Here is a 27,581-nt window from a genome sequence, read left to right on the forward strand (position 1 = left end):
CCCGTTCCCCGATTTTGACACCTTGTCCCTTTTCCGACTCCCAAATGGCCTAGATGCAAAAGTACGCATGGTGATTTTTTTTTCCTTGATCAAGTCAATACGTAACATGTTTATCACGAGTACGAGTACGCCATGAGTTTGTAGCGATTATCAATACCATATCATTCCACCAGAAAATAACCATATAAAACCACTCCAGTGTTCCCGTCCGCGTTTGCAAACCATGGCGTGATTTATCAGGAGATTGATACATATGACGATTAACCGACTGTACAAACCTTACGATCAGACTCACCCTAAACCAAACCCAACACGCATAATGCTGCCAACCTGAGTACAGCCAGCCACCTGGTCCTCTTGACATCTAGTCCAGAGTATACAAAACAATAGCCCGGTCCCTTCGGACGTAAATCCCCCCGAACAGTCGTCATCAATATCCCCGAATAACCCGGATCGGCCTATCTCCGAATCTAATCTATCAATCCATCTTGTCTTGGCTCGAATGGCCTTCTCGAATCGCTGTAGGCAATTCAGGTCCACTAGAACATAATTACACACATACCATTAGTCACGAACCAAACTGCACAGCCTATCCCCCGGAGCTGACGGTGACATCATGATGGTCACACGAGTTAATTTACGGATTCGCTGATTATCTTACGTTCGTGGCGTGGACTAATTTCTTGGTCGATGATCAAGTGCAGTCTTGGTGGTCCGGACTTAACGAATAAGCCTGCATTAGATCCTGGGGTTTCGGGGCGGGGAGAATGTCATTAAGTGGTACTCCGTAGTGCTTAGATGAGGAAGTTAGGGGGGTTGTTTGACGGGTGGTGAGATGTTTCGTAATCCCTCCCTTTCTTTTTATTTTCTCTCTTATCACCTTCCTAAACGGATGATGGAATGTAAGCCTGGTGATGCTGTTGGGGGAGATTGTAAAAACATCTTATCTTGTTATAAATAGGATACGCTGGGATCATGTGCTTCTGAGTAAGGCTGAACATGCGTTGAACTAGTCTCAGGTATGTGTACTTGTCAGATTGTCTGTCTCTAAGTTTGCTCGGCAATTGACTGGTTTTATACTCCCGGCTTGTACAACATTGGATTGATTGATCTGTGTCTATTTCGTATGCTTGCTCCATCACAAGGCTCGGTGCAGTAAGGGGGTTCATTCAATTTTTCTTTTCTTTTCTTTTCTTTTTTGCTTTCACCTTATCTTAGTCTCTCTATTTTTTTTTTTTTTTCCTTTCTTCTCTTTTTGTCATTCTCATTACATTACCACAAGCACATGTGTGCTTATCATGGTTTGGATTCTCAAGTATCGAAGAATCAGCGTCTTACGCAGACAGAGCTATGGTAACAGACCAAAGCTTGCATACATTGCCACGCAATCGGGCTATCTGATGTCTCCAAAAGTTTAAATAACAAAACGATTATACGACGAACCACCTATAGTACAAGGTCCACAGGGCGAAACAAAAATATAAACCCGTCCGTCCAAAGCCGGACTCAAGAAAGAAAAAAAAAATTATCCATGATCCACTCCCAGACAGACAAATAGCCATAATCCACATGGCGAACTCGCCTGCATAAGTATCTCTCGCTATTTCTGCAGATCGCGAATCCATTGAGTCGTTGCATAGATATTCATCGCACTTGTCGATCGTCGCACATCACCTAGGAAGAAGAGAACTTTTTCACCTCTCTCCCCATGCCTTCACCACTCCATGTCTATCCGCGGCGCAGTTTGCTTTATGCATCCGTGGGGCTACACGGCGAATATCAATCGGTGTAAGCCAATCTAAATTGTACGCTATGCTATGCCCCATCACCGGACCAAACGTTTATCGGCCGCTTTTAAACCTGCTCGGCACCCCAGCCCTGGTCGCTCTCGCGCATGTTCGAGGGGGGCTCGATAGAGGGAATAAACTCCAGGGCCAAGTAGCCCACGCCGATGAATCCGACGATAGAGCCAGCAATGTAGCGCAACACGTGGTCGTGCAGCAGGATCGAACCAACGAAGATGTAGACTGACCAATTGATCAGTACCCAATGGATAGGTGTGGGAATGCAGCTAAAAATGGAGACTCACAGATACCGCGGCCAAGGAAGGAAAACAGGAAAGAAGCATAGCGGTAGACATAGTCCGGGACGTTGGGCAGGAATTCCAGCCCAGCGACAACTAATAAGCAGCGATTTATCAGTATCCACAAACTGACGGAGGGGCAAACAGGTTTATCTTACGGAGACCAAAGATAATCACATATCCACCGACGATGATGGAGCTCATGGACGGAGGGAAGAACTGGGAGATACCGCCCAGGACCATAATCACGCCCACGGCGATGTTGACAAGTCGGCTGCAAACAATCAGTCCCTAGCTCCATGCACGTAGTCACAGGTTCTCGTAAGACACGAGACACAGAACATACAAGATATTGGAAAGATCCATTTTGAATGTGTGAGCTGGACAAGTTCCTTCGGTCTACGCAATCGATTCGTCGGATACACGGATAGAGCGGTGATTCGGGAATGAGATCACAAGGATTAGTAGGTGGATGTCAGGAGCGAGAGCGTTTGCAGCGTTCTGAATTGAGGACAAAGCAACAATAAAGTCGGGGAATTTCGTAGCCTGGCCCGCGCGGTAGGTAGGCAAACGTAAATAGCTGATAGATAGGTCAGGATGAGGTCTGAAGTGGTCGCGTGCCCGGAGCTCGACTCGATTGACTAATGGACCAAGCGAGAACTTACAAAGGAGGGGAGAAGAGTCTCTGGCTGGAAAAAGCTTCTTTAGTAAAGAAAAAAGAGCAGAGGAGAGAGAGAACGGGGAAACAAGGACGGAGAGGCTCCAAGCAACTCCGCCGTCGCAAGCAGCGGGTCTGCCAAGACCAACAGTTGATGACTGAGCACGCCTAACCGGAAATGGCGTAGTGCCACGTCTTCCATAAACGGCAATAGACGTAAGACGCATCCACATCGCTTCTAGAGATATTTCAATGATATGTTTAAATGTTGAACTCGACTAAATTGCTGTCATGTCCAGCGCGCACATTCCTTAGGCACACAACATGGGCACTTCTTCAAACCCTAATTGCTCGAGCTTCACAGTCTGCAATATGCAAGGTAGAAAACTGATTCCCAACACTCACTGGGTTAATCTTATGTAAATGTCGGATTCGATCACGTACATATTGGTTTTACCAATACAAAGAGGCATTCAAAACAGTGGCAATCCAGGCCCTTCTCTGTAGGGGATACATATATTGGATAAAACTCATCTGGGTAGCACAAAGCTAGGGATCATCTGCAGTCCAGAGCTGCATCAGCATGTACGGATGAGTGCTCGCCATGCACTTGATTGCTGTGCATAAATACAATGCGAGGAGTCAAAAGGACGAAATAAAGGAGTCGAGATGGATTAGCTGCCTAACGCGAACTACCATTGCTGAAAGCTCTTCATCCCATATCGAGACTCGCCTCTTTGCCAATAGATTCCCCTTTGAGTGTAAACCTAGTAATCTGTTTCTCGAGTACGGATTGTGTAGGTTTGACGCTCGGCTTGGATGATCATATATATTTGTTTTTAACGCTCAATGCTTAGTGTAAGACTCACAGCCCTCTGCCCTTTTACGGGGCTCTTGACTCAATCATACTGCGCTAATCACTTTATTCCCCAACCGTAAGCCGGTGTCTCCCAATTACACAACTGATCCCTGTATTGATACTACGAGAAAGAATAGCAAGTTAGGGCTCCGTCGACCAGAAAGAAGAGAAGTAGGTCTACGGGAGGGCAAGCTGTGACTCGAAGTCGCATTGTTACAATAAGCCTTGACAGTCTTTGTACTTATTTTCTTTTTCGCCATTTTTCAAGAGATTTACAGGGGCATATGATTCTAACAAAGAAAATCTAATTCTGTAAAGTCCGAACGATAGAAAACTAGCAGACTTATACCAAAGACTCCATCACAATCGTAGTCTTCTGAAAAGTTTCCTCCACTCGTAGATCAGCTACCTCAACCCATAAAGCATATAGATTCCTCACTTGAGTAACCCAATAATACTAAACGGAACAATAACATCATTAGGCCCCGCCGCTGAGCGGTACATCATCGGATACACATACATTGGGGTAGACCATACCAAAAAAAGTCCAACCCAGGTAAAGCCTAATACCCTTTCCACCAGTAAGGGCAGTCTCGCATTGGTGTATACCGTAATATAGCTGTACAGCTTTATGGCCACATCCTCTATCACGATGCCGAAGGCCTGGGTACAGAAGAAATGAACCGCGCCAGACTTGTGCACCGGAATGCCGCCCGAGATGTCGATGAGGAAATGCATGACCGCGGAAATGGCAAATATAATTATTACCCTGGCGTACTTTGGAATGAATCCGCGGCGCGCTTGGATTTTGAAGACGTTACGCAGGACGAAGTTGGAGATAGAATTGAACTTGTGGGTGTTTGTTTGATGCCAAAACACACTGCTCGCGAGATGGGTAGTATGCTTGTGTCAGGAATTCTCTCTCATGGACCGAAAATATTCGTTGGGTTATCTGTGTACTCACCCCCAAAAACGCCTCAAAGAGTATGCCTCCAGCGGTGATCCGTAGAATGGTGGCCAGTCTTTAGGAGCGCTTAGACCGAGCACATTGCTAATCAAGGCAAAGAGGTTATAGAAGCCTCCTTGAGAGCACATCAGACCGAGTATAACTCCAATACCTCCAGAAGCTCTCATAAGAATCTCGTTGCCAGAGATATCATGGAAGCGTCTGAAGAACGGGATATTCTGCTCTGAGAAGTATTCGTGAACCATAGCTGGGTCGGCTCCCTCATCCATTGCATCGAGTATTAGGTAGCAAAGAAGGACAGTCAGGGCAGTATCCCGAATGAATCGGGGCCGAGATGGGGCATACTTGGGGTCACTGTACGAAAATCGAGGTACATTTCTGACTTCGTGTGGTGTGCCACAGAACCGGGTTGTAAATGTTGATGAAAGGCCGAACCTCAATTTTCCTTTCCAAGAACTGCCTTTCTTCGCCAGTGGGGACTTCCAGCGTCTTACAAACTCATATTCATCCTTCAATTGAAGGGGTTCGGTTGCTGGCATATTTGTCTCAAAGGACCATTGACTCAGCAGTGCAATATCAATATAATGGAAGAAGATCGACACTGCATATCCGCCTGCCAGAGAAGCCCAGGCAGAGCGCACGAGGTACGTGGGGCATGTCGTTATACATTTCCACATACATAGGAAAATGATGAGCAAGCCACCCAGCCGAATTGGAGATTGTGGAATGGTGAAGCCTAAGATCGTCGCGCAAACAGTCACTTCTAAGAAAAGGAGAAGAATTGGGTGGGGCTTCATATCGAGGTAGAAGTCGGATGAGGGTGGAAATTCAACTGCAGTAAGTAGAACCCAACAGAAACTAAGGTGGCTATATGTACAGCCAGGATCAGGCTCCGTTGGCTTAGCGCTTTAGGGCTCTTTGTTCACTCTCCAAGTAGTTGCGGATCTAGTCTTTTTTCCCTGGTCATATAATGCCAACACGTAAGTCAACCTGACCAGTAACAGCCATTTACCAAGGATTGTTGGCGATAGATCTTGGGGGCCAAAATAGTTTGCTGTTACTAGACTCACAATCTATAGAGTCGGTGAGGTTGTAGTTTTGGATAAATGTATATTTGTGCGACAAAAGAAAAAAACTCAGTTGATCAAGCAACTACTTATTTTACATTACATGGTTTTTCTATGTGAAGGTTACTTTGCAAGGAAGGTGAAGTAATACGAAGGGGATTTACTATTGAAGACTGCACACACCAGGCATAGTGGAGTGTATTTATTTATCTAATAAAAGTTTCAGTTGCAGCTATGCTTGCCCTATGTACACGAGATATGCACTACATCAACTGAGGCAATCAAATGCTTAGAAGTTCCCCTTGCCTTTTATCCAGCCTGGCAGCAGACAAGCCGTTAGCCAGTCTGCTCATCTTCATCGAGTCATGGTTCAGATCGGCGTAGATGGTATCCAGATCGGTGCCAATCCCAACTTGATCTGCTGTTTGCAGGCTGCGTCTGTCAACAAACGGAGCAATTTCAGGCCATACACTCTGGACATTATTGAAGAAAAGATCGGCGCCTAAATCGCCGAGGCCCTTGATTTCCTTGATGAGCTTCCTTACTTCGTCGCGGTTGTGATGTGCCTCTTCCAATAGATTATTGAGATCACCACCTAAGCGTTCTCAGAGTTAGTCAAGGAACAATATGTCACCTCTATGACGGTCGAGATGAGCGTATATTGTACGTACCGTATTTGCCATCGACTAATTCCGCCAATTCTCCTAAATTTGTAGCTCCCTGTTCCCTATATCGATTGTATCCTCCATCCTTCAGAATCATGGTGCGCTCCTCCCAGCTACTGTCCCCTAACTTGCGGATATCATGATACCCAGCTTCAATAACCTTGGTGATCGCGCGCTGAGTTAAATCATGAGAAATGGGGCGCGACTTCAGCATGGCATCAATAACCATCGCCAGCAGTGTTTCCGGTGATGCAGTAAGAGGCTTCTGGGCAATCTTTGTGCCATCAAGGGGACTCCGGCCCAGTTTGTCAACAGCCTTTTGTACCTTTGGCTCATGCTTTCCAGTGTCTTCCTTCTCCTTTTCTTCTTTTTCTTCCTCTACTTCATCGTCTGCCTCTACTTGATTATCTTCGACGTCTTCCTTGTCCTCCTCTTCTACTTCTTCGTCATCTTCGTTTTTGTCGTTCCCCTCCTCAAACTCGTCCTCGCCCTCTTCATACACATCACTAAGCTCCTCCTCCTCATCATCATCATTCACCTCGCCTTCTGCATTTATCTTACCCTCCTCGACAGGCGTCTCATCAGGCCTAGGTGCTTTGCTGGGCGGTTGTTGTTTTTCTGTCTCGAATTCTTGTTGAGGAGTTGCTGGTTCCAGCTCAGGGTATTTTTCATCGCGCTTGCGCTTTTGAGGTTCGGATGTGTCGGAGTAGTCTTCTTCGACCTTAGGGGGCTTGTACGTCATGTTTTGGACAGATTATTTGTCTAGAGAAACCGGAAGAATACTTCAAAAGTTATTCAATGTAGCATGTATTTTATAATAGCAATTGAACAACAATCTGACGCGGTCATGGAGAATGAAGTTTATATACTCTTCCTGTTCGGAGTGACGTCGGTATGATGCGGATCATCCGCGGCTTCGTTTTAGGGCAAACTTTGAACTATTTTCTAAAATCATTTGGAACCACTACTATAGATAATAATTGGTTTCATTCTGTTCGTTGCGGTTCGTTTGTGTACATAATTAATCCGTATATCAGGAATTTCGCATCGACCTTACAGCTTAGCCCGACCCTTCTGTTTCAAGACGCCGTTAACCAACTCGACTGCCTCCGCGGCACAGCCGAAGGAAGCTTGATATCCAAATCCTCCATGGCCGTAGTTATGAACGACCGAGACACCATTAACCTTATCTGCTTCAATACGTGGTCCATCTTCACGGAAGGGTCGTAGTCCAACACCGTGTCTGATGACATCTAATCCCTCAATTCCTTGGCCCTCACCCACGAGTTGGGGGACGAGAGCAATAGCGCGCTTCATGATGCGCACGGCCAGGTTCGGGTCAGGCAGCGGATCCCACTGGTCCTTCTGATACGAGCCTCCGATGACAGTTCCACCGCCCGCTGCCCGGGTCATCATGTAGGTTACCTCGTCCTCGGCGTCGTCAGTGCCGGAGATGGAGAACATTGCTCCAGGATCGTTGCGGACCACGACAATCTGGCCACGGATGGGGTGGAGCTTGTCGTCGTTGACGCCACCTAGCTTTCTGGAGGAAAGGCCGGTGCAGTTGACTACCACGTCGGCTTTCTTTCCTGAATGATGGAGGCTGGCTGCGTCCGCGACATGCTTGATCACTGCTCGTTTGAAGACCACACCGGTCTTGCGGCATTGGCCAATTAGCCAGGGTAGGTAGATCGCTGTGTTGATGCAGACGGAAGTGAACACTGAGGCGTTGTCAATGCCGGGCGCTAGCTCATTGTCGGGAAAATTGCGGAACTAGAACATCGATCAGCACGGAGGTAATTCCGATGGAAGCGTCAAAAAATTTAACATACATCTGGTACGACATCTTTATACCAAGGTTCCTTCTGCACCAATTCGGAGAACCAATCTCCGGTTGCTGATCCTTGATCTTTCGTACGATTATAGACAATCGCATCTGGAGCCATCCACTTAGTATATATACAAGATAAAGCGCCCGAGAGACAACATACCTTGGAAATGAATTCCAGCCTCCGGGTACTTTTCCGTTATTTCCTTGAGGGCAGGCCAGGTGTTTCGTTCCCATTTCCCATGGGAGCTACTGGCTTTGCCCACCCTGTTCTTAGTGAGCACAGGCTTCTATCATGCAAAGATATAGCAGTTTACCCCTGTAGGACGTACGGAAGATAATTGGCACCTGCCCACGGCGAGGCGTATTCTATGTCGTAGTCGCCCGGCATATGTTTGGCGAGCACTGTGATTGAATTGGAGGCATCTTTAGACAGGAGATATGCCGTGGTGAGTCCCGACACTCCGGCTCTGTTGGGTTGCTATCAGTTTGGAGCTGGAGATGGGGGGGAGTGTGGGGTTGGCCGTACCCCAGGATCACTATGTTATTTGTGGACATGATTGTTTCTTTGGACAAGATTTTGGGGTTATTATGTGATCTGATATTTAATTAGAACAGAGATGAAGACTATATAGAGAAAAAAGAGGAATTGAAGATCCAGTACATGGCGAGTTGAATTAAATAATCGTCATTATCAAGGATACAAATCCCGCCGGGGAAGTTGTCCGTTGGATTATCAGCGGTTGACTCTTAATCGACCGGGATTGATTGGCCAGTAATTCCGGCGGGCAACAGGAAGTAAATTACCGGGAGGGGCGATTTAGGGCATCGGTGCAGGTACCTGTAGCTTCGTACCTACATATTTGAATTTTGCGGATGTAACGTACTACAATGGTTTGTAATATCGATGATGGTATGCAGAGAATTGTCCGAATAAAAATAGAAGAGTTTAACTCCCATCTTAGTCTGAATATTACCCAAAAGGGTATGTCAAAAGTGACGGGTCCTCCCGGCATCGCAAAAGCGCGCGTCTGTATCTTTCGTCATTATCGGAAGGTAGGCGTCGCTGCACGTGGAGCCAACCAATCAGGGCGAAGATCAGGCTTCACCGCCTCCTCGGATCACGACCGCTGTTCGTGTGTTTCCTCCGCAGTCCCCGTACCAGAAAAAGTATTGAGAAACTTCCTGCTGCTTTCCTCTTTTTTTTTTCCTTTTCCACTTTTACTGAGCTGTCAGTGTGGCTTTTCTACTCTTTCCTGCCTTGTCCCTTATATCCCTCTGCTCGACGAAGCTCTCCGACTGTCTTCCTCACCAATGAGGGCCTTTCGTCGAGCAGAGCTACTCAATCATGACGGATGTTCCAACCGGTGGCAGAATCGTGCCCGTAATCGAGGCCCATCAGCATTACTCCATTAGTCCTGCCGATGAGGCCGTGGCCGACCAACACCCCCCAACACAACAGCTCACAACCCAACCACCACAACCGCAACAAGAAGAAGATAGCGATGGACGTTCAAGCCAGAAGCTACCATCTCAGTCGCAAGCGAAATCGTCAAAAAGCACGCGCAGCAAAAATGCGGAGACGGAATGCCTGGAGCTTCCGTGTCTCAGCAAACTAGGGCTCTATGCTCTTCCTACAGAGGGTGATGGTAAAACCTCCTTGCCATTGGACTTTCAACCCTTATAATACATACTGCTCTCATCTCAACGAGGCTCGTATAATCTGGAATTCATGACGTCTCTAACGGTTGACTTGTAGGCAATTGCTTATATTACGCCCTCTCGGATCAGCTCTATGGAGATTTCACTCATGCCGACGAAATCCGTGTCCGTCTCGCAGATCACATCGCTGCCAATAAAGACTACTTTATGAATTTTATAGCCGCCGTTGGTGGAGAGCGCAGAGCGCCCAGGCGAGCGGCAGCGTCGGCGGCTCGGTATTCTTACTGTTCCTCCTCTTCAGCCAGTCCCGCGCCTCCATCTTCCAAGGATAAAGAGCGGAGCTTTGATTCCAAGGTGGCGGAATCTCGAAAAAAGGGCGTTTGGGGAGGGGCAGAAGAGATCCAGGCATTTTGCCAGTCGTATAAAAGGGATGTCAATGTCTACACCATGTATGGCATTCAGAACTTCCGCGATGTCCATGCTTCAGATGACGAAGAAAGGGAGGCCGTGCATATTGCATTTCATGTAGGTTACTTACCTTGTTTCACACAGTATCATTTTTCTAATTTGTGTAGGATTTCCACCATTATTCCTCTGTACGTCATACAGAAGGCCCACACACAGGCTTGCCGTGTATACCCAGAGCTGAGCAGACACTCCACAAAGAAGCGTCGTCAACTGGACCCACTGTCGTAGATATGGCTAGCCCATGGAAAATATCGGCCATCCAGGAGGGTCTTGGTGGCAAGTATGACCGGGACACCATCGTAGGAATGCTTCAACAATGTCGCGGTAACATCGACAGGGCATTTGAGAATCTACTTGGCGAAGATACTAGTGCACACCCAGCAGAGACTTCTGCTTCTAAAGCTATCATGAAGTCTCGCCTTCAACAACCTTCCTCACGGTCTTCGTCTCCCTTCAGCACCGGTAGCAAACGCTCCGCAGATGAAAGTGAACTTGAGGACAATCCTCAACCGGCTACGCGGCGCAGTCGAGCCAGAGATCAAAAACGACGTATCCTTCCTGATGTAACAGTCGGGATTGCCTTTCGGGACGATCAGAATGACCTCGTTTCGTTACGGTTACGAGTCAGCCCGGATGCGGTCGCAGAAAAGGCAATGACTACAGAAACTCCTAGCCAGACTGAGAGTGACTCCTTCGAGTCAGGATCAGGATCAGGATCCGATAGAACTGGAATCCTAGAGAAAAACAATAAGTCCAGGATCAAGCAGAAACCAGCTTCTAGCGAGCCCGTCACCCAGAAGAATGAACCAAAGGAAGAGCCGAAGCCACGGCGGAGCCAACGTCTCACCAAGAGTCGGAACGCTCCAAAACCTGTATAGGCTCCGTGTGCTCGCTTAATCTTTCTTCCTGATCTTCTGGATCAAATTCGCTTTATGCCATGACCGTAACGACACTGATATACACACTTGGCTTCGACCATGTTTACTGGGGTTTCATAATAAACACGTTGGGCGTTTTTGCCGCTTTGGTTAAAAGAGTCGGCTATCTATTTCCCTATATTAACGACTGAGCGGGTTTTACTTCACTTTCCTCCGATATCTACCCACACCATTTGACATTAGCTATCTGCGATAGTCAGCCACGATTTCACCACGCGAGCATACGATATTTCTTGACGAGGCGTTGTTGGGGTTTTGCATTCATCTTGGTCTTGCATTGGGTTTGCGCGTGAAATAAAAAGAACTTCCTTTTCTCAGTTCCGGCGGCCTTCTCTGGTTTGGTTTTCTTATTTCATGCATGCAGGACTGAAAGATCTGTACAGCCATAAAATCATGAACCGGTTGCATCTTGGGGCGGTGAAGAATCTTTTCTACGCTTTTTCCTTTTCTATCTTACCATTTTTCGGTTTTCCTAGACGATTCGAGATCTTGGGACCATGTCAGGCGGGGTTGGTGATTGAACACGCCATCAATTTGGTGACGTAGATCTTTGAATGATTGGTAGCTCAGGTAAACGGGCTTTTGCTCGAATACATCATCGAAGACCTTGGTCTTTCCCCATATCCCTAAAGCATTGTAAAGATTCGTGCAGAGGATACGTCTAAGAGCAAGACCCCATTCAATACAATAGAGCAATGTAAAGAATTTGTTTAAACACGAAATAGTATCTAATTGTCGACAAGATTGAATGAATAACCCCGATCATGAACATTGATGTGTTTTGGATTCCAGTAGCTAGACCAACCGCCGACTAGGAACTATGCGGCCGAATGAAGACTTTAAAGGCCTTGGACTTCAGGTTTCGATGTAACACATTAGTACTAGTATACGACTCGCTGGGATATATTGTACAGTACAAATTTACAGAACATCACAGAAGAAAATGAATGAAAGTGGAAGTAGAAGTAGAAGAGAAGGAAGATAGTAGGTATATGTTTGAAAGAGTGACAACGTGACGATATTCATATATACATTACATTGTACTTTATATAAAAAAGAAAATATAAATATAAAGTATTGCTGCTTGTCATGAGAAGGGTATATGTAGTTTATCGTAGAAGAATTTGGGAATAAATCGTCACGAGAACGAAGTGTGTTGCAAAGGTTGCTGGGGAAGGTCTTATTTTCCCATCAGAGGACGATCGTCAGGGCCCTGACGATCTTGAGTATTGGCATGGGCCCTGCCCATGGGCATGAGGTTGGATGTCGTGATGATTTGTAGTGTCGAGCATCATTTTCGTAATGCGCAGTAGGCGGATGTGCGGTTGGAGCCGTGGGAATACTCTTTGATATTTGTTTCCCTTGGTGATCTCCAGCTTAGAATCGTCTTGGGTTGGTTCTAGCGTGGGTGTAGCACGTCCAGCGAGTCAAATGTTGGATTAACTCTTTTCAACCTCTGAAGCGATTGGTTTGTAAGAATGGTGTAGGAATTCTGAGTTATAGCTCAACGAATGGACTTCCGACTAAATGCCGGATCTGGTCGAAGTCGAACACCGGGAGAATAACAGAGGTTATACAGTTCGTCGACGTAAGTGTTGAAAGCCATTTCACCGGCAACAACAGTCGTCTGTGATGCATGTCTTCCCAATGAGGGTTCGAAGGTTGGTTCGGCCAGCTTAGCGACATCCACTTTGACTTCTTTGCGGACCATGATCTCAGGGGTGATAGTGTTCTCGGAGAGAGACTCTTGCGAGTCAGTTTTTAGCATCGAGTCGGGTACTTTGCGGGGGTTCCAGAAGCGAATTTTGGAGCGAATGGAATCAGGAAAGTCGGAGTCGGTGGATGAGGTTGGGCGGGTCTTCGAGTATAGAAGGTCTTCGCTGAGTTCTTTAGCGAAACCATCACTCTCGCTGAGGCCATCATTCGTCTGCTGCTGTACGCGGAAAAGACGGAGAGGGGTAAATGAGTAGTCTGTGTTTGAGATTTGCGTGTCTAAGGATCCTACCACGCAGAATGGTAGGAGGATACAGTTCTGTCCATCTGAGATCCTATTGATACGACAGGGGGCGATGAGGGGGCGAGCGGAGAATTTAGATGCTAAGTTGACATCCGGCGGAAGAGAAGAGGAAAGAGTCGTTATCGCATGGATTAGCTGCTCGCGGAATTCATCAATATCCTTGTAGGCTCGCGCATTGTCTGATTTTAACCAGTTTAGGCAAGTTGACATGGTCCACCCTTCCATATGTGCTATCATTTCCAGGTGCTTAATTTGGAGACGCTTAGTCGATAGAGTCGATGATGGTAGGGGGTTTCCGGTACCCTTGGCAGTCAACACTTCGAAATGGTCATGGATCGTAGGGCGCATGATAAACGAAATAAGATGGACTCCGGGTTCGAATATACGGTGCGATGAAGCGTAATCTCTCATGTCTTTGAGATGGGTTCCCAAGCTTAAGACGGGAACGTGAATCCGGCGAGATAGGATCGTCGTAACGTTTTCGATGGTCGTAAATCGGAAACCTGCTGCTGCCATGCGGCTAGCGTCATTTTTCTTCAGTTGACGTACTGTGAACAAGAGTTGACCTTTTCCTGCACGTATCATCGAGTATCCCATCGCACGAGAGAAGCGTGACGATGGAGTAGAGGTCGCTAAAACGTGGTCATATAGAATCCCCATGTCCTGTAACGGCTGTCGAACTTCATCAGCCAGGTCTTGGGCAGTTACACAAAAGTGGCGTTTGAATAGATCATCGAAGTGCGGTTGCAATTCAGTCTCTTGCTCCGTGAAAACTCCCTTGGAGATATAATGCGCCAATGTGGCTTCGTCTGACTCTATCCGGCCTCTCATGAGGGGCACCGCGTCTCTCACTACTTTCCAGTTTCTACTCGCTCGAACAGCCCAGAGGAAAGCAGGGTGTGTCCGCGTAAGGTCATCTTCATTGAATGTCTAGAGAGAAAAAGTGTTACTGGTTAGTGGTGGCTAGAAAATCGCGTCGAGGATCAACGAAAACAACTTACCCTGCCAATGTACCGGTCGACGATCTTCCGACTTGGAAGTAATGCGTGTGGTGTGACCATGATCCGACCTTCGGGGTCGAAGAAAGCACAGGTCAAGACCAGCTGCTGAGCTTGTGCTCTGAGCTTCCTGCGGTGTCCACCAGCGACTACGGCACATGCGGACAGTACACCACAAGCAGCGCATGCCTGTATAATGTCAGTATATAGAACCACTTGCCCAAAAATCTAAGAAACTGACCAAGACAGCACAGATAATCACAGTCTGGGTACGAGAGAGTTGGCCACCCTTATTGACAGACGGATCATGATTTCGATATGACGTTCCTACTGCAGCCGTCCAGTGCATACCGGAAACAGCTGCAGCCAGTAAGCACCCACAGATGCCTCGTCTCCACCAGCTATCCGTCCAAGTAGCTCTCCATCGAAAAAAGATGCTCAAAGCGGTAGTACTAGCGAAGACGGCGATGATGGCCGCGGCAGCTACATTGGCAGCTCGGTAGGAGCATTGATAATTAGCAATCCCCAGCTGCCCAATATAATGCATACCGCAGACCGAGCAGCCAGTCAGCACGCCTCCCGTGATGATCCGGATATACCCTGCTTTCTCACTTGTGCCGATAGCGTAGAAAGCGGCGAGGAGAACAATTACTGGCAATACGAATGAGACGCCTGTGAACGTCACACTGTAAAGGATCTGGATATCTGATTCCCCGTTGCCAAGAACAATCGCTCGGTTCCCAATGAAATGCATACACCATATACCAACACCTCCCATGGCTACCGAAGAGGTGAGCAATAGGTACCTATGTTGAAGATTAGCCACCCGACATCATTATCTTATACAGCACATCATGCTCGTACCAATTGTACAAACCCGCTCTTGCTGTCCTTCGGTGGAGGAGTTCTAATGTCGTGGTGCATCCCATCATGCTGATCACGTAGGAAAGGAAAATGAACCCGGCCAGGTATGACACCCCGATGGGTGCCCTCTCGACAGGGGCGTCTGCATTCGACATTTTGCGAATGAGAGGACTATAGGGAAACCGGAAGCACTTCGGACTTCATTGATTGTGGGCACGATGTATAAGAAGAGAAACAGTAAAGATAGTTCACTGTAGGTGCATGTTTGAGGTCATTAGGAAGTCTACATTCACGAAAGGATACAGCAAATGTGAAAGCAAGGCTGACGCATTGACGAGCGCGATCACACATGGGGACAGATCTTGCTATTATAACGATAAACTCTTAACAGATACTCCACCACCGTTTCCTGTCCCTCGTGGGCGGCTCCATCGGTCCCAAGGTTACAACGTAGCGCGGGACAACAAGAGGAATAAGCGAGGGCGTAGCTGGACATCGTATTTGTCCCTCGGGTGTGTATGGGATCCGCTTTACATCCCTGTTAGTAAATGTATGTCAATTTAACAAGCGTAACCCAAGAGCGAGCCTGGCCCGTGATCTTGGGCTCCTACCACGAGCTAAAGACATGGGGGCTTGGAAGATCCATAGCAATCAGCCGAAAAACGTGGAAATTTGCTGGATACCACTGAAACGATCGAGGGATCGGATCGTAGTTGGCTGGAAGGGAACGATGGGGCATAAACTCTGACGATTCAGGTCCCAACTTGTACAGAGCAAGGCCTGGCCACGGTTTGATAAGCCACAAAATGCTTCTTGTTCTATCTTCCCTGGTGGAGGTGTTTCACTTTCCTTCAGCTTTTTTTTTTTTTTTTTCCATTTTTTTCTCTGTCTCTTTTTATTCATTTTCATCTCCCCCTCTTTTGTGCTTTGTGGGTAAACAAAGGTGGATGACAATGTAATTGTAGTCCTGATATGGGTCCGAGTTGTAGGGGACCGAGAGAGCCGATTACCTCCTCGGAGATACGCTAACTATGGGTTCAGCTACGCCGCACCCAAAGGATTCGCTCTTCTCCGATTCGAGCCTAGGATGCGACCCCTGGGCCCTGGCGTACTAGCACTGCTCTCGGCATGCTCGAGAGACAAGGCTCCACAAAAAGATTTTTTTCTGGTGTTATTATCCGAGATCTTTAAATTGTGTATACCCACCGCAACCTAGACACCGACACACCCGGTAGCTGATAAATCGAGGGCTTCAAGATTCGAGGTCAAACGTAACTGTTTCATGGCCACGTTCTTTGTAGTCATCCTCGGTACCCAGAGGGCAACAAAACTCCGACATAGTGGAGTTCACGAGTCAATGACAACATGATTTGGTTAGGTTAATTCGCTGATTGGAGTGTTAACATCTAAAATTTGGAAAATTAGACTTAAGATAATCTCCCAAAACGTAGTCTCGACAAAGTTAAGTCAAGTATCTGACTTGCTGTGTGTTGGGCCAAAAGCACTTCTCTAGACAAAGTTCAACGGACAGGGTTCACTGTGCACACTGCATGAACGAGATCGGGCGTGTTGTCTGGATCAGGCGAGACAAAGAGTAATCAACCCAGAGCAGTAGCCAATGGATGCAGACGCCGAGGGGACTGTCAATGAGACACTGGAGCAAAAATTCTGGCGAAATCCACCCCGCTGGCTCGTGACTCGTGGAGGGTTGACCGATGCGATCGGCGCTTATCCTGATTTGCACTGGACCCGGCATGACCGAAACATACGCGAAGGCGAGAAAAAAACCCAAGTTAATTGATTCAATTTTCTTTCATTTTTCTCGCATCATATGTTACTTTCGTCTTGATTAATTGAACTGAGAGATTAATCAATTGAGTGGGGTACATTTACGAAGCTTCATATCAGATGTACCGCTTCGGAAAAGGGCCCCTATTATCGATTGATACGCTTGGGGAACTCCAATGACCGTCTGTCTTTACCTGTGCCTAGGTATGTACCCAGTAGATGTGCGTACCTAGGTAGTGTACCTGCGTAGGAAGGATTCGATAATAGTACAGAGTTTACCCTAATCTCGCCTTCAACCAATCGGCCCCTCCAGGTCTCTTAAACCGGAGTTCGACTTTTATGCGGCGTCAGCCAACCGGTCAACAATCTACTTCCGGAGTAGTGGTACTGCCCATACGCTCATACCAACCTTTGTTTTAACAAAACCCAGTACCAACCAAGTGTTCTAATTCAGAGACCACCCCCGAGGTGCAAGTCGTTAAATCTGTCCAGAGTCCAGACAAGCTGAAAATTGATCCTTGCGCGGTGGATACTTCGGCTTACACCGGCACTATGTAAAAGGATTGCATATTGCATGAGGGTGGAGTGGAGCTTCGCAGTGACATTCCCATGAAAACCCCATGGATCATGTGACATCTGCCCTAATCTATACAAAATACACTTTCAGGTTATCTGAGATTGAGACGTGGAGATTAATAGCTGGGTTGTAGGCCTGTTCGATAGTGTTGTAGATATTGAACCATAACCCAAGTGATTCTGGCACCTTGATCAGTGTTTGAGGGTGGCACTCTTATATTAACTAATTCCAAGGAGGTAGCGCCAAGTAAAAGGCAGATTCAGCTTGTATTTATTTCTACGCTTTGTTTAATGCTCAGGGATTTGTTTGGTCAGTATAAACTAAGGCGCGGACTAGCCCATTCACCTAATACTATGAGTCCAACTGACGCTTATGATTGCCGTCCATGGGTTCATGGCTGATGTTCTCGTCCCCTTGTATTCGCATGCATTTCCCCACCCTCGGCAAGTACTAACCCTACATTGCTTATTTCTACAAAGAGTATATTCGACATTATACCATCAAAGACCCATTCGAGCATCAAATGTACATACTTATATAAGCACTAAAGGGGTGAAGGCCCGGTCTTTGAATACCGTGACTAAGAGTATAAAATGGTCTCTCCTATCTGTCAAATGGTTTCTAACAGTATCACCACTGTATTACATCTGTGATCAAGTCTTGAAGTAAGCCTGGAGCGGACACACAGCTCCGTATCGGAAGTTCTCACTGGCCCTGCTGGTATTCCAGAATGCCACACCCCGTAGTAACCGCTAGTACGTACACAGCAGTAATATGCAGAACGTCGGACAGTACAGCCCTTTTCTAGAGATTATAATCCAATAGCTTGACCGGACAGACAAAATATCCTATAGCCCCTTATGGATGCAGCACGATGAAAGATCACTGAATCAACTCCCCAACACACTTCTGGATCCATTCAGGCTTGACAGCCTCCACAGCTTGCAATTTCCCACTGCGCTGCACAATGAGCTGCGTATCCAGCACGTTCTCTCGCGTAGACTTGGACATGATATCCTTTAAGAATTCGAGCAAGTTGACGGCAGGGTTTTTTCCGCTACGAGTGCCTGCAGCTCCTCGTCGCTAAGAACATTGCCGCCAGTGCCGGTCGTCTCGATGTCCTGCCAGATGCTCCAGACCTAGTCTTGGAAGGGAATGATTTCAGCTTTTTCGCAGACGTTTTAAGGAGAGCATCTTCCACGATGGGCCGGAGTGCTTCCCAGGTCAGGGGGTACAGGTTCATCGGTTGAAAGACATCGACCGATTCATTGGCTGTCTTATTCTTGCTCAGAGCCAGATCGACTAATACTTCGGCCAAAAGGCCGACTGGTACCCAGTCAATGCGGTCGAGAGCCGACCCGAGGGTGTTGGGGAGAGAACCAACGTGCAGAAGCTCAGGACAAGACCGGGGGAACCACTCTGTCTTATTTCTCAACCTAGGAGACCGCACGGGGCCCGCTATCTGGCCTACACGGGCAAAAGTATGCAAGGAGCTCTGTTTGGCTGCTTGGGCGAGAAGGTGTTCTGCGAGGCATTTACTGTTCGCGTAGCCGTTAGGAGCTGGAGTGGTAGCCGTGATCAACTCCTCCGGAGTGAAGCAGGTGGTAGTGCTGTGGCCCATGGTGGAGCTGAAGGAAGAAATAAAAAAAAAAGGTACGGGGACTGGGTGGCGTTGCGTGTGAAGTTGATCAGGTTCACTACAGTCACCAAGTTAGGCTTGAATGATGCCAGGGAGAGGTTGAAATTAACAGCCCAGGCATTGTGATCACTAGGGTAGTTGTCGACTGCAGCATCTGAAGAACATCGGACTGAAGCCAAAATCCGCTCAATTGCAGCACCCTGATCAGCCCCGTGCCGCGACCACCACCTGTCACAGCTATCCTAGAGGCATACAGTCTAAATTTTCTGGATACCCCCAGTGTAGATGAGTTGGTGACCAAGGAGCGGAATTCGCCAGAGAGATTCTGGCTGTCCTGTATGTCCTGTTCCATACGGGATCCACGCGACACGTCTAATGCTGACCCTATTAGCCACACGTCTGTCCTACAATCATAAGGTTCTGCCTGAATATAGTCGCCTGGATGGTGAGTAAACGACTTACAGGGCGAGGCTCGAGATACATTTGTTGAAGTTGATGCCTGTTAATCTCCTTCTGCTCAGAGCTCATCTGGGATTCCGTGTCAATAAAGTCCAGTGCGAGACGTCAACGAGATCTGTTCTATCCCATCCATCCACTGTGTTCGACCTACACCACTTTCTAAGCCTGTTCTCTTTCTCTCACAATGTGGCTGGGAGGGAACATCAGTAATTCCGAAATCGCTTTGAACACCTCGGTTTCCATCTCAAGATGAGCGTTTTCACCAACTCCCTTTTCCATGTTTCGCCGAAGCCATGGCGTTAGCTTTTCAGGAAGAGCTGCTAGAGCGGTACACGGACTTGGAACTGGCTCATTACATTGCATCCTCGCCGTCGTGTACGTCTAGCTCTCGGGTATTCAACCTCTCCTCGAATCTCATAGCCAAGATATATAGGACCTCAGAGGTCGAAGATGCTTTGAAGGCTACCGAAGTCGCCAGCCAGCTTGGGATCCGCGGTCCTTCTGTACGAAAGGTGCTCAAAAACCGAGGGCGTGCTTACACTATCATGGATCGGGTCGAGGGAACTACGCTAGACGTCGTCTGGAAGGAACTGAGCTGGTTCATGACAATTAAGCTTGGTCTGCAGCTTCGCCATTTCGTGAAAATTCTCAGATCTGTTACCTCACCAACTGCCGGATCGCTCACGACAGGCGAATGCAGGTCTTTCTGGCTAGAAGATCGCTACGGTCTTCCGGCGAATTCTGGCTCAGCCGCATTTGCCCACTTCTTCCGATTCTGGACGAACTTTACATCTATAGCGAGCGATGCAAGCATCAAAGCAACCTCAAGTACCAGACTCACCAGATTTCACTGGTGGGGTGCCAATGACCATCGAACCATTCGTCTTGACTCATCATGATCTTACGCCACGCAACCTTATAGTTTCCCCTTCTGGTCAGCTTTCTCTCCTTGACTGGGATTTGGCTGGTTTTTATCCTGTAACCTTTGAGTACGCATCCATGTACAATTTCAACATTTCTGAGGACTGGGGTTTGATGGCCCGTTTACGGTGGCATTTATTTGTATGGATCGGGGTCGGCTATCATGAGACTGACGCTCGCCTGCTACGAATAATGCGTTCTAGATTCACACGATTCGCCGTCGGAAGAAGATACGAACTGTTGGAAAAAGGTGGTCCTACAAGATACCCTGTAGCTTGATTTTGTGCCAGCCTCCTTGGACGAATGCTACCCATATCGATTGTTCCCCATATCCGTTCACCGATCACATCATAGACAGGAGGAGATGGCTACCGGACTCTGTCTGCAGCCAATACCGCACCCTCGTTCTCACTGCTGAGCTTAGGAGCCCAGAAAAAAGATTAGAAAATAAAGCTAACCCAGCAGATGCAACATACTGCAGAAAGAGTGATTAGGACACAGACAGCATGCAGCAACGTATCTTGGCCTACCATAACCATACCATCCTCAACGCCTCAAGATACGGCTCCTTAACCAAAACTTGCCTCTTCCCATTCAGGCCCTTGATCACGTCTAGACCCGAAGCTGCCAAATCCCTATTTGACCCTATGCCTTCTCATCCCTAAGCTGTTTCACCACACCCACTTTCGCAGCATTTATCTGTTTTCTAGAACATAACATCACCAACAACAATAACAGAGACAGCTGTTGCAAGCGACTGTATAAACGCTATTACGATAGCTACACCAGCCTTATAATATAATATAATAGTAGCTTATATAGTAAGGATAAGGTATTAATGCTTACGCAGACCTAAAGAAAGTAATCAGGCCGCTTATAGTTATGTTACAGTAAGAATTAATAAACTATGGTAGGAAGTAATAGGTTAGTGACTAGAACATGATATCATCCGCTGACTCGGTGATACAGGGTCCAGTCATGTGAATTTCAAGCAGCGTTACCTCAAATCAACCTCCCTGCAGGAAGGACGAGAGACGATCGGTAGGGCATTAGTTGACAAGATGGTCCACTCCTATCCGTATCATTTGCTCCCCGATGATGCAGAGATAGATAGCCATGCACCTCTGCATACCTACCGCATTGACTCGCTTTCTCGCGGTAGAGCTACTCGTATGTAATTAGATCACCAACGAATTCACTGCGGGTTTGGTAGTACTGGATGTCATGTGTGGAGCGACCTTGACCACGGTAGATATCCTCAGCCCAAACATCTGTTGTGGAGATGAAATCAGATGGACTATATTGTATATGGGACTTTCATGTCTTTCATTGTAGTGGAAATATGAGTAGAAGATATGCCCGTACGAGTATCCTGACAGATCGGTCAATAAATGATATACGATAGTTTCATGTGCGACAATCTTGAACCAAAGTATTAACTACCTAATACTCTTTATTGCGGTGGCAATACTTCAAGATGCAGAGGGGCAGAATGACTATCCGATGTCCAGGCAGTGTCATTTTCACGACTCTGTCTGATACACCACACCATCAATATCAATAAACTTCTTATCTAATAGCCCATAAATAATACCAACACCTCCACCGCAAACAGCTAATCTAGAAAGAAGACACAAGTCAAAAAGAAAAGGGCATACAAGCATTTAGTATCGGTTAGTGTAAACTAAAATTTAACTTAGCATGTTGACCCTAACACTACTACCGGTAGGGGAATAAATTCGGGCTATCAATTATAAGGATGTGTCCGTGCGTGGCATTTAAACGTGCATAGGTATTTATGTATAAACATGCATGCTGCATGCATGCTGTACGTGCCGTGCTCCCGGAATGTAAATGTGGGAGATTGATTGGTTGAATTGAGTTTCGGGGATGATCACTAGTAAGATTATACATACTACCTACCATCTGGTGTCCTGTCTGAAGATCAGTCAACTGAGAGTACCTAACTAGATTGTCGAGAGTATTAGAGGAAGTATATGTGTTATTTGTCTGCTACGTCTCTGTGATCAGTCATTGTTTTTTCTGCCTATAGAACTTGATGGAGGTAGTGTGGCTCATTGTCTTTGTTACTGATTTTGCGATGTTTCTAGGGAGGTTGCCCTAGTTGAAGTAGGCCATTTTGTAGTTCTATCTTTACCTTGCGTGTTCGTTGTATGGGAACTAGACCCGTGGTATGCTAATGTATATTAGGAGTCCTGTATAGCGCGATGCATGCCAGGAAGATATGGCTCTACAGTCCTGAACTAGAAGTCCGAGATTACATCTCTCTGGGAGCTTCTTGATCGTGTTAAGTATTGTCACATGGACTAGATTATGGTCACGATAGCGATGAAGTTCATTATTATGTCATATAGGGATGGATATAAACGGTGGAGTCACATTCCCTTCGAAACTAACATGAAAAAGCAAATGCTACCCTCAACCCCATATCAATCATTTATTGCTTGACCAGAGACTGGACGCCGGCCACGAGGGCAGGAGGGTTGGCGCCAACAACTTCATTCACCTTCTTACCATCCTTGAAGAAGAGAAAAGTGGGCATGGCGCGGACACCAAGCTCGCCAGCGACTTCGGAGAGATCGTCGACATCGATCTTGTAGAATTTGGCGCCAGTATACTCCTCGCTGAGCCTAGCAAGCTGAGGGGCAATTGCCTTACAAGGACCACACCACTCAGCGAAGCAGTCGAGAACGACAAGGTCCTTGGATTCGATAACCTTCTCCTGAAAATCCTTTTTGCTATGGAACAGTTAGTGACATGGGTAACTGAGGTGACGAAGAAAAGAGAGACAGGGATGAGAAACAAGTTGTTGTTCGGTGTTTGTGCAAAAGAGTGGAGCCTTACGATTCGATCTTCACAACATTGCCCTCAGACATGGTGGATGAAGGTGTGAATCGAACGGTGGGGGTAGAGGAAAAAGTTCGTCGAGTGAGATTGAAGTGCGTGCCGACGAAGGGGCGAAGGGAGGTAGTAGATGCGATTGCTCTGGATGAGATCCTAACAGGAGAAAGGGAGGAAAGACAAGCAGTGGATGATTTAAAACTAGAGAAGATATTAATTAGCTCCGGGTGAGGGGCTGATAGAGGGGCACAAAACGAGAATTTAAATCCCGAAATGACGTTGTCCGTTGGCCTGAGGTTTCACGGGATGAATAATCCTCACGGGGTTTCCCCTGTCCACACCGAATCCTCTCGGCCGCCGTGGAAAGGACGCGGGTCATGGATGAGATTCTATGGTGATGAATAAAATTGCTTACCAAGTCACTCGCGACACTCGCAGGAGACTTTTAAATTGATTGGTCAAGCTAGGAGAGTACATGTTTGGTTACAATGGCGTGGCAATGAGGTAGTTTGGTTGGTCAGTACTGAGTAGTAGGATGGAGGTTTCAATGGGTGGATGAGTGAGAAGACGCTTCTGGTTCTCCCGCTTCTGCAGGGCAAACTTGCTTAAAGCGGCGGCCCGGGATGGCGTGCTTCCCGTCGCTTATCAATCAGGAATGGTCTGGATCGGCATTCATTTAGCTACCTCAGGCATTCAAGTAGACAGGTCTAAGAAATCATTGCAATCATACGGAAACATTAGAATACTAGTACGGAGTATACGGTGCAATGATTCCTAGGAACAGTCCTAGTATTACATTTATCTCTCAATTTCCTACTCCCAGCTACAGCCTAGCTACAACAATTATTTCTGCAAGAGTAGTATAGATCCTCAGTCTACGAGAATAAGAGATCTTAACCAGTTACTTATATTATCTTTTTCTCTCATTGCGACACACTATATTCTCATGCATCATCAATTAACAACTAATATAATATGGCAGTGGGGATAATAAAGGATATGGCAATACTAGAAGAAAAAGCAAGTGACGTATGCAACAACGACTTGCGTGGTGGAATCAATATATGCATCGAATCGAAGAATGGGATTGCTTCAAGTCTATTGGGAGGATATAGTTCAGAAGAAAATGAATCAAATAGAGCCATTAACTTTGCAAACTCATTCAAACTTCAGCTGATGTGGGGGTATCAACAAACACAAGAACTAGCAACGCCCGCGAGCAGAAACAACGAGTCGGCACGGGGAAGACATCGAAGAACGAAGTGAACTTATGGCTACGTCAAGCGCCACATGAAACACGTGCAAAACCAACAACACAAAGGAGTGACAAAGGAAAGTTTCAAAGGAGTGACTGGGGTATATACGAAAGAGACTGATTAAAATACTCTTGAGACGAAAGAACGCCAATGAGAAAATCAAAGATTGGCGAATGAATATCACATCACCAAGGTCACGCTCGGTAATAAGACCCCAGTCAAGTTTGGCCATGGACTAACTGCCCGATGTAGCGGCAACGTCCTAATGGCCATGGCGGCCGTCGTAGTCATCGCTGGTCTCAAAATAAAATTCAGCTGGATGTTCTTCGATAGGACTGAACTCCTCTTCCATAGATATCGCACACATAGACTGGACATTATTGAGCAGACCCTCGTTTGACTTGGGCCGGACTGCTGGGTTGACAAGCACAGGACGCTTTGCAATCTCGTCATGCCAGGTCTCCTCGGTTGGCTCCGGCGCATTGACCATTTCAAAATCGTTGTCTTGCTCACCAAGCACGTGGCTAGCTCTGGTGGCCTCATCGTGGTTGGTGCTAAACTTGACAAGTTGTTCGTTGCCCAGGATCTCTTCCTCTTTAGGTAGCTCTTCACGCTCTTCGTCCAACCTGTTTCTTGAGGAGCTAAGGCTTGGTCGGGCTGGGGTGCTCGTCCTCTGAGAAATGCGACGAAGGAATTGACCTGACATCCAAGACCCTTCTGAATCTATCGACGCCAGAGATTGAGATAGGGGAATGTTATCGGCGTCCCCTTCCATGCTATCGCCCGTCCAAGAATAGTGGCGGTTTCCACGAGCATCCTGAGGTTCCGAATCAGACCCAGGAATTGGGTACTGCGTTTTCTCATGCAATTCAGATTTCTCGATTTCCATTTCCGACTGCTCAAAGGGTTCCTCAGGAATATCGGGCGACTGTAGCCGTGAGTCAGGTGGGGATAAAGGTTCGTCACCGAAATGTTCCCTGAATTTGGACTGGGAACGTTTCATTGTACCGGAATGTAGAAAGGTTTTTGGAGGAACATATGGAGGAGGTCCCGACGACTGTGTCGGAACCTTGAAAAAAGATTCATGCGATGTGTTCGACGAGAATTCTGAACCACGGTCTTGGAAACGTTCGCGATAGCGCCGCTTGAGGCGCGAGCTACCACGTCTAAATAAGGAGGTTATTGTGTTCACGCGTCCACTGCTATGATCGGATAGCCGTCGCTCCGAGTCAATAGTTCTGGACACATCCGAGGTAGATTCCCTGCCAAGATTGTATGCTTGCGAGGACGTCGGACTGTACACCTCGCGTCTTGTCGGTGAATGAGACGGCGATAGAGTGCTACGTGACATACCCATCTCCTGGGATGGAGCGAAGCTGCGTCGCATACCCAACTTCCGCTCCCGAATGGAGCTATCATCAATGTTACCAATAACATGAACGCTCTCGAATGATTGACGGTCACTCCGTTCGGTGTCCTTAGAAAGACCCCGTAACCATGAACCAGTAGAAACGCCGGGAGCATTGTATCTTGTCTCGTTTAATCCAGATGCATCTTCAGCGATGCACTCTCTAGATCCAGCAGGGTGATCGGCACTTGATCGACCTCGCTGATTTTCAGCCATGTCCTGCGATTCACCTTGATGGTCGTGAGTACCACTGGCAATTTCCTCCAACCTTTGGCGTTCAGCCGCGCGCTGAAGTTTGCGTTGGAGTTTTTCATATTCTTCGGCTTTCTTCCTCTCCCTCCGTCGACGATCCCTTTCCAGCAGCTCCCTCAGCGCACCTGCATCAAGGTCGTCGGCCAAGTTGTCGACTCTTTTCTTCGAGTGAAGATTATCCTCTGAAACGGAAACAGCCGTTGCCGTTTCCCTCCGAGTTGATGCTTCAGATGGTTTTAGACTTCTTGCTGTGGGAACTCGAGGAGCCTCTACATAACGGATAACAGGACGGGGAGTCCAAGCAGCGAAGCCATTAACCTTGAACGTGCATGATTCAGAGTAATCAGATAGCGAGGATGTAGAGTCGCGAAGCGGGAGGCTGACGTCAGAAAAGTGTCGGTCTGAACGACGACTCTGAGCTCTAGGTCCTCTGCGGGTATAGGCAGATCCTTGTTCACCGGGCAAGGTGGAACGACGAGGTATATCAATGGGAGATGAGGACATCAGACGAATTTCTCGCTCCCTGGCGATCTCGTAGGCCTTTCGCTTGCTTAGCTTTTTCTTCAGAACCGCGGGTCCATTTTCAGAACGATTTTGTCTCCGCAAGGATGCATTTCGGGACAAGGAGGGCTGGTCCTGACCGACGGTAGTGCGAGACATATAACCATCCGGGGTCAGACCAGTTCGGGCTGACGAGCCCCGTGCACCTTTCACCTGCTCGCTATGTGACGTAGGTGGAGGATATGGAGTCGGTTGTGAAGAGAGAGGCGGTGCATCATGAACAGGACCCGAGAGATCGTCGGCAGGCTGTAAGTGTCTGTTTTTTTGCCGTTTAGATTTCTTGCGGGAAGGTTTCCTCCCCAATTTGGCATCATCGAGGCTAAGGCGAGGTTCTTGTGGTATATGGACATCAGCCGCAGCAACTGTATCCAACTGGACAGTATGCCGCTTATTCTTCCGACCAAACGGCCATATCGCCATGGCGCCTGGTCATATGTTCTTTCGTCCAGCGTAAGAATTAAACGTGGACGCAGCTGGTTTCGGATGCAGATTCGGACCGGATGACTGGGCTCATGAGGAATGATGGGACTGGAAATCACACGCGACCACCAGACAATCTAGATTGTGCCTCGAAGTAAGCAACCAAAATAAATAGAACAGACGGTTCATCCGGCGGCAGTTGAATTGTTGAATCAAGGTTAAACTTTTTTGACCTCTTTCTTTTCTAATGAGCGTCACTGAAAAAAGATAACCCGAGACAACTCAAAGCGATAGACAAAAAAAAGTATAAGATGAAAGAGTTGGAAAAGACCCCCCGGTTGTTGGTATGGACTGGGGGGGTGTG

At 47.3% G+C, this 27,581-nt stretch overlaps 9 protein-coding genes across 9 annotated transcripts; 3 read left to right on the forward strand and 6 right to left on the reverse strand.

Moving 5' to 3' along the window:
• Nucleotides 1-3,695: 3,695 nt before the first annotated feature.
• Nucleotides 3,696-5,364, reverse strand: AO090026000716 (wax synthase family protein; the record flags this gene model as incomplete). Its single annotated transcript, XM_023235949.1, has 3 exons — nucleotides 3,696-3,792; nucleotides 4,040-4,480; nucleotides 4,565-5,364. 3 exons carry the CDS (start codon nucleotides 5,362-5,364, stop codon nucleotides 3,696-3,698), a joined length of 1,338 nt encoding a protein of 445 aa, XP_023091137.1.
• A 551-nt stretch (nucleotides 5,365-5,915) lies between these two features.
• Nucleotides 5,916-7,041, reverse strand: AO090026000715 (uncharacterized protein; the record flags this gene model as incomplete). Its single annotated transcript, XM_001822074.3, has 2 exons — nucleotides 5,916-6,229; nucleotides 6,306-7,041. The coding sequence occupies 2 exons, from the start codon at nucleotides 7,039-7,041 to the stop codon at nucleotides 5,916-5,918; spliced, it is 1,050 nt and encodes a 349-aa protein (XP_001822126.1).
• A 311-nt stretch (nucleotides 7,042-7,352) lies between these two features.
• Nucleotides 7,353-8,685, reverse strand: AO090026000714 (FAD-dependent oxidoreductase; the record flags this gene model as incomplete). Its single annotated transcript, XM_001822073.3, has 5 exons — nucleotides 7,353-8,072; nucleotides 8,132-8,235; nucleotides 8,291-8,394; nucleotides 8,460-8,597; nucleotides 8,657-8,685. 5 exons carry the CDS (start codon nucleotides 8,683-8,685, stop codon nucleotides 7,353-7,355), a joined length of 1,095 nt encoding a protein of 364 aa, XP_001822125.1.
• A 790-nt stretch (nucleotides 8,686-9,475) lies between these two features.
• Nucleotides 9,476-10,438, forward strand: AO090026000713 (OTU domain-containing protein; the record flags this gene model as incomplete). Its single annotated transcript, XM_023235950.1, is given in 3 exon segments — nucleotides 9,476-9,776; nucleotides 9,887-10,385; nucleotides 10,399-10,438. The coding sequence occupies 3 exon segments, from the start codon at nucleotides 9,476-9,478 to the stop codon at nucleotides 10,436-10,438; spliced, it is 840 nt and encodes a 279-aa protein (XP_023091136.1).
• A 49-nt stretch (nucleotides 10,439-10,487) lies between these two features.
• Nucleotides 10,488-11,135, forward strand: AO090026000712 (uncharacterized protein; the record flags this gene model as incomplete). Its single annotated transcript, XM_023235951.1, has 1 exon — nucleotides 10,488-11,135. The coding sequence occupies one exon, from the start codon at nucleotides 10,488-10,490 to the stop codon at nucleotides 11,133-11,135; it is 648 nt and encodes a 215-aa protein (XP_023091135.1).
• A 1,564-nt stretch (nucleotides 11,136-12,699) lies between these two features.
• AO090026000711 (uncharacterized protein) lies at nucleotides 12,700-15,229 on the reverse strand (the record flags this gene model as incomplete). The annotated part of the gene is made up of 4 exons (XM_023235952.1): nucleotides 12,700-14,129; nucleotides 14,214-14,399; nucleotides 14,424-15,016; nucleotides 15,075-15,229. The coding sequence occupies 4 exons, from the start codon at nucleotides 15,227-15,229 to the stop codon at nucleotides 12,700-12,702; spliced, it is 2,364 nt and encodes a 787-aa protein (XP_023091134.1).
• Nucleotides 15,230-19,830: 4,601 nt separating this feature from the next.
• Nucleotides 19,831-20,436, forward strand: AO090026000709 (uncharacterized protein; the record flags this gene model as incomplete). The annotated part of the gene is made up of 1 exon (XM_001822069.1): nucleotides 19,831-20,436. The coding sequence occupies one exon, from the start codon at nucleotides 19,831-19,833 to the stop codon at nucleotides 20,434-20,436; it is 606 nt and encodes a 201-aa protein (XP_001822121.1).
• A 2,480-nt stretch (nucleotides 20,437-22,916) lies between these two features.
• Nucleotides 22,917-23,355, reverse strand: AO090026000708 (thioredoxin family protein; the record flags this gene model as incomplete). Its single annotated transcript, XM_001822068.3, has 2 exons — nucleotides 22,917-23,217; nucleotides 23,324-23,355. 2 exons carry the CDS (start codon nucleotides 23,353-23,355, stop codon nucleotides 22,917-22,919), a joined length of 333 nt encoding a protein of 110 aa, XP_001822120.1.
• Nucleotides 23,356-24,838: 1,483 nt separating this feature from the next.
• AO090026000707 (uncharacterized protein) lies at nucleotides 24,839-27,217 on the reverse strand (the record flags this gene model as incomplete). Its single annotated transcript, XM_001822067.3, has 1 exon — nucleotides 24,839-27,217. One exon carries the CDS (start codon nucleotides 27,215-27,217, stop codon nucleotides 24,839-24,841), a length of 2,379 nt encoding a protein of 792 aa, XP_001822119.1.
• Between the last annotated feature and the right edge of the window lie 364 nt (nucleotides 27,218-27,581).

The sequence above is a fragment of the Aspergillus oryzae genome, chromosome 3, assembly GCF_000184455.2.
Source record: "Aspergillus oryzae RIB40 DNA, chromosome 3".
NCBI lineage: Eukaryota > Fungi > Ascomycota > Eurotiomycetes > Eurotiales > Aspergillaceae > Aspergillus > Aspergillus oryzae.